The 15,461-nt window shown below is 45.2% G+C and overlaps 1 protein-coding gene across 1 annotated transcript; it reads right to left on the bottom strand.

Annotated features, from left to right (window-relative positions):
- Window positions 1-202: 202 nt before the first annotated feature.
- On the bottom strand, window positions 203-13,713 carry LOC103973595 (uncharacterized). The gene is made up of 4 exons (XM_009388211.3): window positions 13,320-13,713; window positions 13,058-13,240; window positions 11,437-11,678; window positions 203-634 (listed from the first exon to the last, which is right to left on the bottom strand). The coding sequence occupies exons 1-4, from the start codon at window positions 13,599-13,601 to the stop codon at window positions 388-390; spliced, it is 954 nt and encodes a 317-aa protein (XP_009386486.2). The 5' UTR covers window positions 13,602-13,713; the 3' UTR covers window positions 203-387.
- Window positions 13,714-15,461: the final 1,748 nt, after the last annotated feature.

The following is a 15,461-nucleotide window of genomic DNA, read 5'->3' as shown; positions in this document are numbered from 1 at the left end:
TATTCTCAATCCATTAAAAAAAGAAATATAGGACTTGTTAACTTTATAGCAAGGTTCCAATTGGTATTGGTGATTGTCAATCCTCTTTTGTTCGTTGATCTTTTTTTAGATTGGGATTGGCTTTTATCTGTTAAAAATTTCCAAGGCCCACACTCAAAATATAAAAATATTGAGAACGCCTTTTTAATCTAATCAAAAGAAATGTGACAATTATCAATATTTTAAAAGATTAATTAAAAACAATGTGTTTTTAGTTGAACACAAAAAATAACTATCTATTCATACAGTAAAATCCCTAAATCTCAACTAGGGTCGATTCTTTTACCACGTAATCTTTTTCACCATCGAGCCATTTATTCATGGTGCTTTGCATACAACTACACCTACCTAGAACTTGTGGATGAAGTCATAAATGAGATCAGAAACCTCGTGTGGCCTCTCCTGGTTGATGAAGTGACCGACTCCTTCCATCACAACAACATCTTCAAGAAATGGAACCGCACTTTTGAAGCCACCCTTGTGTATGTAGTCTTGGATGCCTGGCGTGTGGTACGTTAAATCAAGATCTCCAATAATAAACTTCACAGGTACGTCTACTTGGACCTCAGTCCAAGGTGCTGAGAGCTCCCAGTTCCTTCATATCAATGATAATGTGGCATAAATGAACAAACAGATACAAACTGGAAATTGCAAAATTGCGTATTAAGAGAACAGACCAGTTCATACTTCTCTGCAGCAATGAAATTTCTTTTGTTCAACATTAAGGGAAAAAGATTGGTAAATCATTCAGTTGAAAAAGGGACGGGAGGGACTACTGCAAGATCTCTAAGAAAAGCAGAATGTTTGATGATCTGAAAATTAATAAAAATTGAATCAAACATCTTTCCTGTATACTTGAAGACTTTTAATACTCCCAAAACAAATTTAAATTTATTCCTTGTTGGAACACAAGGACAGCACACAGATAACTAAGATTACCAAAATATATCGTAACGACTATAATCTTCCCAAGTTTGAATCTCAAACCAAACATATCAAGATTAAAAATAAATCAATACTTCTTTCCATTAATTCTATACTCAAACCAAGCATATGGAGACTCAAAATAAATGAATACTTTCTATAATTTAATTAACTATGGAAGATACTAATCTTGACCAAGAACAAAAGCATGTAACTAAAATAAATAGATCTACAAATCAAGTCGATAGGGAATATAAAATCAACTAGCCACCGTTCGTCACGTTAACATCATGGAAGGCCCATAGGAAGATAAAGGCCTAGGAAGCCCAACACCCTTCTACCCACATTGATAGGAGTCCAAAAGACAGCTCTGATCAGTTATCGATCTACCGAGCTACTGAACCTATGGAATATCCATAAGAATATTCCCAAAAGTCTAGGAGGTAGCTTCGGTCTGTTACGAACTATCTCCCTTGTGAAATATTCGTAAAAATATTCCTAGAAGTTCAAGAGGTAACTCAAGTCGATTAGGAACTATCTCCCCTACGAAATATTCACAGAAATATTCTCGGAAGTCCAGGGGGTAGCTCGGGTCGATTACGAATTATCTCTCCCGTAGAATCTTTATGGGATATTCCTTCTCCTCAAGGTTAATATAAAGACACACCCTTAACTCCAGATTAAGGAGAAGAGACCTCGGTACTAACTTAAGCATCGAAGGGAACGACTCGAGAAGCAACCCTCGACCTTGGTCTTTGTGCAGGTAACGAGTCTAGAGAGACTACGCTCTGTTCCGGATGACTCCTCGCATACGGATCAGGGTCACGTTGTGTTGACGAAGACATCAACAATATTTTTCCCCAACATTTTAACACTAGAAGGAGGGTCCGATGTTGTAGGAGCGTCTGCAGGCTGACTGACCTTGTCCATGAACATTCAGGAGAGGATCCACCTTTTGACCCATGACACTTTCACTCAGACGGGGCAACAACCACCCTTTCCTCACAAAGATACATCCACCTCGCCATGAGTACCAATGTAGTACTGGCATTCGTTCAACGACCCTAGACCCTCATCTCCGGGAGTGCCGTCGAGCCATCTAGTTGTTCCTGCCAAGGAATTCTTGAACCTTACCTAGCAAATGCAAACACTAGCCGGCAAAATATAGGTTGTTACCCCGCTTCTACCTCGATCAGACCAGCGGCCACCGCTTCTACCTCGGCGTTCTGTCACGACCTTAGCTGGAATTGCCTAAGGTGTGCGGCACCCTTGCGGTCAAAGACGCGAACTTAGCTTGCGTTGCCTAAGTCGCGAGTCACCCGAGCGGCAAAGACGCGAACTTAGCTTGCGTTGCCTAAGTCGCGCTTCGCCCTTGCGATCTTGCTCCGCAAGGATCAGCCCACTTTGTAACCTCTCGCAGGTCCCGAAGGACCTGTAAAAGAGAAAGAGAGTTAGATCGAAAGAACGAGCAACGGACAAGTCCCGAAGTCTCGCGAAAAGGAAAGCTTTACAAGCAATTCGTCGAACACCTTGTGTGCACAAGAGAAAAGAGGGAGAGGGAGAAAAACAAGGCTTTCAAGGATGAACGAACAGCTGCAAGCCCACAAACAGCCGCTCACCTGGTCCCGGACGCAACACCAAGTTCCCGTAAAGGTCACGTGCGAACTTGCGAAAGAGTGTTCAACGCCCGGTATATAACCGAAGCCCCATCCAGCCATGTGCCACCCGGGGGGTTCCTAGGGTCTGAGCTGGCTGACATTTTGGTGAGCGGAGGCAGCACTCCGCTCACCTCCCGCGGCACGCGAAAACGGAGCTGTTTTGAGCTGTTTTGGGGCTGTTTTGCTCGGTTCGGTGAACGGTCGCTTTGCAACGCTGCAGCTTGTTCGAACTTACATATTTACAAGCAAAATGACCCAAAACCATAAGAAAACATGCTGTCAAGCAGCTGTACATGCGGGTGTGAGCGACGAACGGTTCGTTGAACGGAGTTGTTGCGGGTGCGCGACGACCGTTCGTGACATTCTCCCCCACTTAAACTGTCGACGCCCTCGTCGACGCTTGTTGGTAGTTGTTGATGACTTCTTCTTCATGTCGCAGGGCGTCTTCAGGCTCCCAACTGGCTTCAGTTCGGGGAAGCTTTCGCCACTTCACCAAGTACTCTGTCTGCTCCGCTCCGTTGGGTAGCTTTATCTTGTGATCCGCCAGAATGGTTTCCACTCGCTTCTCGTAGGAGGCTGTGATGGGAGGTAGCCGAGTTGGAATACTTCGAGAAGCATCTTGCGGATCCGAATGGTAGGCCTTCAGGTTGCTGGCGTGAAGAACGTTGTGAATTTTGAACCACGCTGGCAGCTGCAACTTGTAAGAAACATTGCCTACTCTGCTGATAATTGGGAAGGGCCCTTCATACTTACGCACCAATCCTTTGTGGACTCTTTTCCTGAAGAATTGGAGTGATGCTGGTTGGAGCTTTACCAACACCAAATCGCCAACTTTGAACTCTTGTGGTCGCCTTCCCAAGTCTGCCCACTTCTTCATCCGTTTTGCCGCCTTCTCCAAGTAAGCCCGCGCAATATCGGCATTTCGATGCCACTCCTTTGCGAAATGGTAGGCTGATGGACTACTCCCAGTATAACCAATTGCCATAGTGTGCGGAGTCGACGGTTGTTGTCCTGTGATAATTTCGAAGGGGCTCTTGTTGGATGCAGAGCTCCGCTGCAAGTTGTAGGAGAATTGGGCGATGTCCAACAGCTTCACCCAATCTCGTTGATTGGCACTCACGTAGTGCCGGAGATACTGCTCTAAGAGCGAATTTATTCTTTCAGTCTGACCATCCGTCTAGGGGTGGAGGCTTGTAGAGAAGTATAACTTTGACCCCAACAATTTGAATAGCTCGGTCCAGAATCGTCCCAGGAACCGAGCGTCTCGATCACTAACAATATTGTGTGGGACTCCCCAATACTTCACTACACCCTTTATCATCAGTCTGGCCGCCTCTTCAGCTGAACAGTGTAGGGGAGCAGCAATGAAAGTTGCATACTTTGAAAACCGATCGACCACCACAAGTATCGATCCAAGTCCCCCTACAGGCGGCAAGCTTGATATGAAGTATAAGGAAATGCTCTCCCATGGCCTTTCTGGTACAGGCAACGGCTCCAAAAGTCCCACCGGCTTCCGTTGCTCCACCTTGTCTTGTTGGCAAGTAAGGCATGTTCGAACATACTCCTCCACATCAATCCCCATCTTTGGCCAGTAGAAGACCCTTTCCACGAGAGCCAATGTTCTGTGAATGCCGGGATGTCCAGCCCAAAGGGAATCGTGACACTCTTTTAAGAGTTCACGCCTTAAATTGTCCACTCGGGGAACATAAACTCTATTCCCTTTTGTGTAAACAAGTCCCTCCTGGACCCAAAATCGTCGTGCCTTGCCTTCTTTGATGAGCTGCATCAGGATAACTGCCTGGGGATCACTATACAGTCCATCTCTGATTCGAGCAAGGAAGTTGGAGTGTAACTGACTTGTTTAGCCTCTGCCCTCCAGTTGTGCAGCATTCACGCACACCACCTTCCGACTCAGCGCATCGGCCACGACATTCGCCTTCCCGGGCTTGTATTCCATTGCCATATCAAATTCAGCCAGGAAGTCCTGCCACCGTGCTTGCTTTGGGGAAAGCTTCTTCTGAGTTTGGAAATAACTCAGGGCGATGTTGTCTGTCCTCCGCACAAATCGCGACCCGAGGAGGTAGTGTCGCCAAACTCGTAGGCAGTGGATCACCGCTGTCATCTCCTTCTCATGCACTGGATACCGCCTCTCGGTCTCGTTGAGTTTGCGGCTCTCGTAGGCCACCGGATGACCTTCTTGCATGAGTACTCCACCAATAGCAAAGTCCGAAGCATCGGTATGGACTTCAAAGGGCTCTCCATAGTTTGGCAATTTGAGCACTGGTTCTTCCAGAACAGCAGCCTTCAGATCTTGGAATGCTATCTCGCATTTGTCCGACCACTTCCAAGGCTGCTCCTTCTTCAGCAACTCCGTCAGTGGGGTTGCCCGCTTCGAATATCCCGCGATGAAGCGTCGATAGTAGTTGACGAAACCAAGGAAAGATCTCAACTCTGGCACCTTCTTTGGAGTTCGCCATTCCGCAACTGCTTGCACCTTCGACTTATCCATCCGGATGGAGCCATCACCGATTCGATGCCCCAAGAATAGGATCTCAGTCTGAGCAAAGTAGCATTTCTCCCTTTTTACGAACAACGTGTTCTCCCTGAGAACCTTGAAAATCGTCCGAAGGTGCTTGACGTGCTCCTCGAGCGTTTGGCTGTAGACGACGATATCGTCCAAGTAGACGACCACGAACTTATCCAAATACTCCTTGAATAGCTGGTTCATGAGAGTACAGAATGTGGCCGGAGCGTTGGTTAAGCCGAAAGGCATCACCAAGAACTCAAACGCTCCATATCTGGTCACACAAGTAGTCTTTGCTTCGTCGCCTTCAGCGATGCGCACCTGCCAATACCCCGACCGGAGGTCGAGTTTTGAGAAATACTTCGCCTTGCCCAATTGATCGAACAAGTCCGCAATGAGCGGGATGGGATACTTGTTCTTCACTGTTACTTTGTTGAGGGCTCGGTAGTCGACGCATAATCGGAGGCTCCCATCTTGTTTCTTCTGAAAGAGAACTGGAGCTCCGAAAGGTGCTTTTGAGCTGCGGATGAGACCACCGCTTAGCAGTTCACCTAACTGCTTCCTGAGTTCTGCCAACTCTGGCGGGGGCATGCGGTAGGGTGGTCTCGCTGGAGGCTTCACTCCTGGCTCCAGCTCGATACTGTGATCCACGCCTCTGCGTGGTGGAAGAGTCTTCGGCAACTCGGGTGGCATAACGTCTTTGAACTCCTTCAGGACGTTCGCCACCACAGCAGGTTCTTGAATGGCTTCTTCGTTGAGTGGCTCTAGTTTCATAGCAGCCACGAATGTCAGTTCGCCCTTTCGCACCCCTTTCTTCAATTGTAATGCCGAAATATGTTGGGGCTCCTTGGTTCCTCTCCGAGAGACGGGAACCACGCAGGGGTCATCTCCTCCCATCATACATAGGGAGTTTAAGAACGGCATCGGCACCAACTTCGCCGCATGCATAAACTCCATTCCAAGAATCACTTGGAAGTCGTCCAGTGGCACGGCCATCATGTTGGTGTTACCGCTCCAAGTCCCGATTTTGATAGGAACACCCTTCGCCAACCCGGAGATTCGCCTGGCCTCCGAGTTCACCGCCTTCATTCGGCTTGGGCTCTTCTCCAATGTCAACCCAAGTCGCTGTGCTTCGCGATCGGCTATGAAGTTGTGGGTAGCGCCCGTGTCCACCATTGCACGGGTCGTTTGGCCATTTAGCTTAATGTCCACATACATTAGCTCGCTGCTTCCTGCTTTTTGTGCCTTCGTCTTCATGTTCTCCCCCACTTGACCCCGCATAGCGTTCAACAGACGCATTGCTCCCATTCGGGGTCCCTGCGACTCCTCATCGTCGCTGCTGGATTCTGAACTGCTCGAACTAAGAGCAACAGCTTTGCCCTTGTCCGATCGGGGAGGGTGGATGGAAGCTGTCAAAGCGTTGAGTGCCTGCTTCTGTGGGCACTCCCTTACCATGTGCGGTCCTCCGCACAAGAAGCATCCTCCAGGTTTTGAGGCCTTGCCTTTTGGGTTCGGCCCTTTGTGGGAGCTCTTCTTCTTCTGTTCGCCCCCGAGCTCCTTCCCTCGAGAATGTTTTGGAGGGCGATTGCTTGAAGATTGTTTCCTTCTCGCTGGGTCTTCAGAGGAAACGAAGTCGGTGAGCCTTTCTGCAGCTGCAATTGCCCCGACCACGTCGGTAACATTCCTTCGATTCAGCTCCTGCTGAGCCCATGGTTTCAAACCATCAAGGAAGCTGAACAACTTGTCCTTCTCGGACATGTCCTGTATGTCCAGCATCAGTGCAGAAAATTGCTTTACATAGTCTTGGATGGTGGTACTTTGGCGGAGTTGTCTCAACTTCCTTCTTGCGACGAACTCTGTGTTCTCCGGTAGGAACTGAGTTCTCAACTCCCGCTTCAAGTCTTCCCATGTGTCGACTCGACACCGACCTTGTTGGATCTCCTCCCAACGAGTTCGCCACCAAAGTTTCGCATCTCCATTCAGATACATTGTTGCTATGGAAACTTTGGTATCTTCAGAATCGGGCCTCGTAGCTCGGAAGTATTGCTCCATGTCAAACAGAAAGTTCTCGAGCTCCTTGGCATCTCTGGCCCCTCCGTATCCATGGGGCTCAGGTGCCCTCAAATTTTGTGGCGGTGCAACGCGGGTGTTGCCTCCTCCCGCATTTAGCGTTCTTGTAAGCATAGCCACCTTTGCCGTGAGTTCCGCCACAACATCCTATAAGTGTTGCACGGAGTCTTTGGTGTCATCGATCGACTAGGGCCTCGACCTTGTCGATCCTAGACTCCGCTTCCTCTTGCGAGCTCTCTACCCCAACAAGTCTTTGTTGGCCATGGTAGAGCTCCTCCATGCTCGCTTCCAGAACATCCAGGCGGGTTTCCGCCGTCGTGAGTCTCTCCTTATGACTCTTTTTCCCAGTTAGCGCACCAGATTGCGCTTCCTCCGCTCGCGGAGAGTTGCCAACTTCTCGCTCATCCTGTTCGCTGCCGCGATCCTCGTGAGCGGCTCCAACAGCATGAGGGCGAGTGTGCACATGCAGCCCACCTGCGGCTGCTTGGGGCAAGGGTCCTGCTTGCCCCGTCTTGCTTGATTCGCCACGATGCTTTGCCATGGCGAAGTTGCGAAGTTCGTTCGCTGTTCGATCGAAGAGCTTGCCCGCTCTGATACCACAATGTCACGACCTTAGCTGGAATTGCCTAAGGCGTGCGGCACCCTTGCGGTCAAAGACGCGAACTTAGCTTGCGTTGCCTAAGTCGCGAGTCACCCGAGCGGCAAAGACGCGAACTTAGCTTGCGTTGCCTAAGTCGCGCTTCGCCCTTGCGATCTTGCTCCGCAAGGATCAGCCCACTTTGTAACCTCTCGCAGGTCCCGAAGGACCTGTAAAAGAGAAAGAGAGTTAGATCGAAAGAACGAGCAACGGACAAGTCCAGAAGTCTCGCGAAAAGGAAAGCTTTACAAGCAATTCGTCGAACACCTTGTGTGCACAAGAGAAAAGAGGGAGAGGGAGAAAAACAAGGCTTTCAAGGATGAACGAACAGCTGCAAGCCCACAAACAGCCGCTCACCTGGTCCCGGACGCAACACCAAGTTCCCGTAAAGGTCACGTGCGAACTTGCAAAAGAGTGTTCAACGCCCGGTATATAACCGAAGCCCCATCCAGCCATGTGCCACCCGGGGGGTTCCTGGGGTCTGAGCTGGCTGACATTTTGGTGAGCGGAGGCAGCACTCCGCTCACCTCCCGCGGCACGCGAAAACGGAGCTGTTTTGGGGCTGTTTTGCTCGGTTCGGTGAACGGTCGCTTTGCAACGCTGCAGCTTGTTCGAACTTACATATTTACAAGCAAAATGACCTAAAACCATAAGAAAACATGCTGTCAAGCAGCTGTACATGCGGGTGTGAGCGACGAACGGTTCGTTGAACGGAGTTGTTGCGGGTGCGCGACGACCGTTCGTGACAGTTCGTTGGGGTCATCCCGCCCGATGAATTTCCAACGTCTCACAGGCATCCAAGACCTATCGAGCCACCAGCCGACGGAGCGCCCTGCTCCCTAACCACAGAGTTCAGTAGGTTGTCCCACTATCGCTCCGCTCTGCTTGAATCTAGGACCCACTCGGTCGATTCAATAGACAACTCTAAGGATCCAACTGTAGTAAATGGATAGGCGCTTGGAAGAGATGCGTCGCGACTTTCACCAATCCAGGGTGATGGGCAGATCGACTCCACCTCGGGTTGGTCACTATTTATTCAGGATATTTAGGACCAGCCGATCCCCACTAACTTTGGTCTCCCGTCATTGGAAACCTTTTATGGCGCCATTGAACCAATGGAGCACGTCTACAGCGACGATGCTTTCTATTGGTCTCCCGTCAACGAAAGAGTGGTACGCTCGTCTAAAGCCGCTTTCTATTAGCTCCTTCGTTCAACTAACAAAAGAGTTCGAGCTCCACTTCCTCGGGAATATGCGCCCAAGGCCTACAGCGACGATGCTTCTCGGACTAAGACAAGATGAGTAGGAGACACTCTCGAACTTCGTTACCCGATTCTCCAAGCCTACTATCTGAGAAGGGGAGGAGAATAGGAGATGACAACCAAAAAGGCTCTAGCCTATAAACCATTGGTTCCCTACTATTTATAGAGGTCCCCTATCAACTTAACCCTAATGGATCTTGCTCTATTGGGTATTTGATCTTCATCCAACCATCAAAGCCTCTTAGATTAGTGGATCTCTATCCAATAATCTCCCATTGACTCTTATTGGATCTCATCCATAGGATCCAATAATTCAGGGGTTTATTGGATATCTAATAAGATACAGGCTTTGACAGATATCTCATATCCGAACCTCTACTCTTCACAACGCCTACCATATGTGTGTGACCCTCTAAACCCAATATCGAGCTGGCCGTGAGTCATACCTGTCAGAACACCTTCTAGCTCAGTGAATTATTATCTTCATAATAATTCACTCGATTTATCGACTGCGGACGTACTAGGCCACTACGCTGCAGTCCCCAAACTATACAGGGGAATCCAATCGATTGGACCTGTCTATCCTTAGATACCGTGTACCTATAATCCCTCAACCATCTAATATCCCAGAGATTGTATACCGGGCATGGTGCTGTCAGACCTATATGGTTTCTGCTCGAGTCTCGCTCTAATCAGATTCTCTCGGAGAACTCTTTCTCTCTCAATCCGAATGACCTTGGCTAGAGATTTGTTTGAGCAAGAACACATGAGACATTCCTCTCATGACACCGAGAGTGGATGATCCTCTATCGACACTCAATAGTCCCCGTAAGGTTGGCTACCGCTCTAGATGATCGGTTGTGCTAGATCTGGAACCTCTAGATCTATAAGTCCAGTATCAAAGAGTGGAGTACTCATACAAGATATCCTTGATGTCTCAAGTCTAAGGACCATATACACCACTGGGACTACGGAATCGCTGTTTGACAATAAGGCATCATCAACCATCCAACATTCCGTAAGCGGATCAATAAGTAAACTCATTCTCCAATGAGCACCTATACTATATCCCTAGTGTCCCCACACGAGAAGCCATGAGATCAGCTGCATCCATCATATGGACGGGTATACAACACACCAGTTTGTTTGGTTATCTCGATGTCCCTCTCGAGTAACCTATGATCGAGATTATTTAGGATCTGTGTTTAAAGGTGAATCAGTCTTATTATCGTGATCTCATCACGATCCGATTCCCATTGCACAGATCCATGTACATCACAATATATTTAAGCAACAAACAATATAAAGTGAAAAAAATGTTAAATAATAATAACAAGCAAAAAGACTACGTATCATTACTCATGTGATTGGCTTGCAGGGCACATATGACTAGTAAAACCCGCTACAACGAAAGCACAAGGCGAAGTACGCCCAAGACGTGAGTCAAAAAAATTTGACCTACGTAAAAAAAAAACTCACTACAATGGAAAGATTAAGCCAAGAGACGCCCGAGGCGTATAAGTCGAGAAAAATCTAACCCGCACCAAGTAAAATCTACCACGACAGAGATGCAAGGCCTAGTATCCCCAAGGTGCCTAATTTGGAAAAACTCGATCTATTAGAAGAAATCCTAAATGCTCCCATGCCACTAAACGACGCGCTTCGAACCCCAAAAGCCCCCAAGCACGCCTTCGGGGGAGGAGGGGGGGGGGGGGGGGGGGGTGAGGGGAAACAAATGATAGATAATATAAAATCAGTTAGCCACCATTTGTCGTGTTAACACTACGTAAGGCCTATAGGAAGGTAAAGGCTCAAGAAGCCTAACACCCTCCTACCCACATGGATAGGAGTCCAAACGGCAACTCGGGTCAATTACCGAGTTGTCGAGTTGTCTTCCCTACGAAATATTCGTAGGAATATTCTCGGAAGTCCAAGCGATAGCTCGGGTCGGTTACGAACTTCCTCTCCTATGGAATATTTGCAGAAATATTCCCAAAAGCCAAGGGGACAGCTTAGGTCGATTACGAACTAGCCCCTCGCAAAATCTTTATGGGACATTCCTTCTCCTCAAGGTCGTATAAAAACACACCATTAACTCAAGATTAAGGAGGGACCTACGTACTAACTTAAGTATTGGAGGGACTGGCTCCGGAAGTAGCTCCCGACCTTAGTTTTTGTGTAGGTAATAAGTCTGGAGAGACCGTACTCTATTCTGAACGACTTCTCGCATACAGATTAGCTAAAACTACATTTTTCCCCAACATAAGTCAATTAGCTAAAACTAATAATCTAATATTTCAAAAGATAATTTAGAGGCACTTACAAGTTCAGGCACCGATAGTAGTTCAATCCTCCAGTGAAGCCTGACTTCTCAAATTTGCTAGCAAAATAGTTTATATCTTCTTCTGAAAGCCATGAAGGCAAAGTAACTGGAGTTTCAAGGGAAACTTCAAGTCCTTTATCCTTGGGTATATTAATAGCTGCTGGCTTGCGGTATGTCAAGAACTTTTTCATAAACAAGGTTGTACCAATCTGTGCAATTTCAGCTTCCATTGCTCCATGTTCCTAGAAATACATCATTATGCAAACATAATGATTCTAGATAAGAAAACAAGGTTAACAAATAGAACTGGTGCATGCTCACTCTTTTGACTAAAAACTACATCAACTAACTACAAGCTTAAACTTTAAACAATAATTGCCTTGTAACATTTATGCAATGATACCAGATATGGTCCCTTAACAATCCCAAGCTACATCTGATGGTGGCATTGGGTTGGTTTTAGTGAAACTCTGCAACTTTGTACCTTGTGAAAAACCATTTCATGAGTTGGCAACTAGAAATGTAAATTTCATACATAAGAGGGACAAGCTGCGTGATGGAAGGTTGGATTGAAAGAAGAGATGCATCAGAACCATTATGAAGCCATGAAAGAGTTATATCATTAATTCTTATTTTAAGAGAAAAGATTAATATATCTAATGATGGAAGAAAGATAACAAGGGATTCTAAACCATTAGGCCATATGCTATATACACCATCATGCCAGAAGGATGAAAAGTGTAAGAATGCTGTAGTTACCTGTTTCAAGTGTGGGTAAACATGATTGGTGGCATATAAATAGCTTACAACGTGAGTAGCCTTGTCAAAAAAGACCAAGTTTGCATATAAGAAGGAAATACTAACTTAAATATATATATATATACAAAAATGAAATTAATATCACATAACCATGCTTCGACGACTTACAATCACTCATATACATGGCCTACTAAAAGGATGTACAGGAAAAAAAATTTCTTTTCCCAGAAATCTTGTTATACGACAAGAACCCACCAAAACAAAAATCTAAACTCTCCAGACATGGCTCCTAATAGCTAAACAATTTGTTCAATCTATAACATAACAAATTGGTGCTCTTAAATTCAAACAGACTTCAAAATATTCCAAAGGGTCCCTAATATTGAAAGAAAAATTAAGGGCAGAAATATAGTTATGAACATTTTTGGTTACTACAGGCACAAGGGCCAGGGATTTAGGTAAGAGACCTAACAGAAGGACGCCCTATATCATAATCAGATATAAGAACCATTCAATTTTATCAAACCCTTGAATGAGTCAACCTATCTATGGCAGCGAAGACTGCGCTTAAAAGTGATTGAACATCCGATCCTTTAAACAACATGAGTAATACCTGAGATAAGGCTGGTCGGCATAATAGTAGAAACATGTATACCAAAGATCACAGTTATAGAAACCAATCATATCAGTGAGAGGATTGAAGGGATTAAAATTAACAAAGTTTGTATCCTAGATGTCCAACATCAGTTACAGATTTCAGCAGCTAGAACTGATGGCAGTAAGCATCCATGTAAATTGCCAGTCTCGTCTAAGAAGTAGCCATTTGATCAAGCGAGTGTTCGGCAAGATATCGAATAGCTACCTGGAAGCGGCAGATGTAGTGGTCGTCCCCAAAGATTGTCCTACAAGCGTCCACTGGTCTCCGACCGGGATTCCGCGGAGCGTAAGCGACGCTCAGATTCACCAGCGCTTTCACCATGTCCGGTCGCAAGATGCACAGCCACCACGCCATATACGCCCCCCAGTCGTGACCCACCACGAACACCTGTGTCGATTAAGTCGACATCATCAATGTACATAAGACGTCATACATAGAGAGAATGGTGTTTTAGAGGAAGGATTACTTGGTCAGGGCCGAGGGCCTGGATGAGGGCGACGAGGTCGCCGACGACATGGAAGGCGGTGTAGACGGAGCTGGAAGGAGGGGCGTCGGAGTCGCCGAAGCCGCGGAGGTCGGGGGCGACGGCGCGGTAGCCGCGGGCGGCGAGGGAGACGATCTGGTGGCGCCAGGAAAACCACAGCTCGGGGAAGCCATGGAGGAGGAGGACCACGGGGCCTTCGCCCATCTCGGCCACGTGGATGTTGACGCCGTTCACGAGCAAGGTACGATGGCTGATCCCTTCCATCTTCTCACCCTCTCCTGCCCTGAAGTCCGACAAAAGTGTTCTGGTCTTTCCGATGATAAGCTTTGGATTTTCTAAAGGGAGACTTTTTCTTTTCCATTAAAGACAGCTTTGGTGTACGTTTGTAAATAATTAGATAAAGGAAAAAAATTAAAGACCAAACGACATGTGCGATTGATTCTCTGGACATACATGACCACTGTCATACGAGCTAAATAACATTTCGGGATCTACAGGAAATAAAGTGAAACAGGCAAGTAAATTTTCACCAATTTCATCCAATAAATTATATTCAATTTCGGGTTCCTCAACTCTTTCAGCTTGTTCGTATTCCTGGAATTTGTTTAAGAATAAAAATAAAAATAAAAATATTATAAATAAAAATAAAAATATTATAAATAAAAAATGGAATGGTTCATGCTATGAACCAATGTATTTATTCTATTTGTTCGGAAAAGGAAAGCTGCTGTTATGTCACATTAGGGTATTCTAGAAATTATGAAAAGGTGAGATGTCCTTGGGAAATATGAAAACAAAAATCTCCTAGAAAAGATTAAAAAAAAAAAAAAGAATTTTTTAGGGAATTCACCAAGTAAATTTTCAACAATATGATCATCCAAAGTTACAGTGCTCTGACATAATAAATTATATTTTTTTGGGTTCCTTGACTCCTTCAGATTGCTCACATGCAAGACTAATTTTTTAATTTTTAATTAGGAGCTCGATAGCAAAATCAAATGTTTTTCTGCATGCACTTTAGAAACAAACATGTTTTGTTCTTAGGCTCAAGAACAGATTCACTATCTTTTTTAGATAACACTTTTTTTTCCAACCTTTTCTCTTTTTCTAAGATCAGAAATAACAAAGTCTTTTGCAAGCACAACAACTAGAGATCAAATCAATCAATCATAATAAACATGCCATCGTAAGTTGATGATACTATATGGAAAATGTCAATTAATTCTCTCTCGACTTCATAGGAATGATTGCAAAGATTTATTTATATAGGGGAGAACTTTATTATAGAGCGAAGCTGTAATCATAACCACTCACGCGATGTCTTTGTAAAGCTGATGCTCTTACAAATAAGTTGAGTTCAATAACAAGCCGAAGGTGTCATTACTCTCTTGTCTTGGAATGTGATGTCTCATTCGACCATATCAAGAAGATTATAGGGATTAGTCTTTGCATTAAATCATTTTAAAAGATAAATGGTGAAAACAGGTTTTGATCTTAAAATCTTACAGTAATTTATTAAAAAAATTTATGGACTTTTTAATTTTAGGAGTCCTTAATTTTAAGGATTTGATATTAATCTTTATATTTTATTTAGTTTTTTTAGTTATGATAGAAGTTTTTAAGTTTTTCCTAATTATGTTAGGGTTCTTTCATATAGTAAATTAGGAATTGCTATTTTTATTTTTGTTAGAAATCCTTATCCTAGTTGGTTAAAGATTAATTACTCTATATATATAATGTCTTTGACTATTTTATCTCAAATAATCAAATACAACTTTAAGCCTTTGGCCAACTTGGAGATTGATCCTCTCAAAGCGATCAAAAGGAGTTTGATCTCCTTGAAGCGATCAAATCTCTATCTATTTTCTTAGATAAAAGTACTAGGGTTTTATCATCTGATATTAGTGCAGTGTCCTCGGTGCTTTCTAGGTGGTGTGTCATCGATGCTTCCTCGATGGTGTGTCCTCGATGTTTTCACAGTGTTCCTAATGTTCTTAGGATGTGTCTTCGGCATTCCCTCAATCCCCTCTTCGATGCTGTTATAGATCACAACGCCCACGTTGCCAATGGTGACTTCACCTTCAATGCAAGTAAGCAATACTCATGCCCTTGACCCGAAATAAA

This window comes from Musa acuminata, chromosome BXJ2-2 (genome assembly GCF_036884655.1).
Source record: "Musa acuminata AAA Group cultivar baxijiao chromosome BXJ2-2, Cavendish_Baxijiao_AAA, whole genome shotgun sequence".
Classification (NCBI taxonomy): Eukaryota; Viridiplantae; Streptophyta; class Magnoliopsida; order Zingiberales; family Musaceae; genus Musa; species Musa acuminata.
This window is presented reverse-complemented; position numbering and strand designations above follow the sequence as displayed.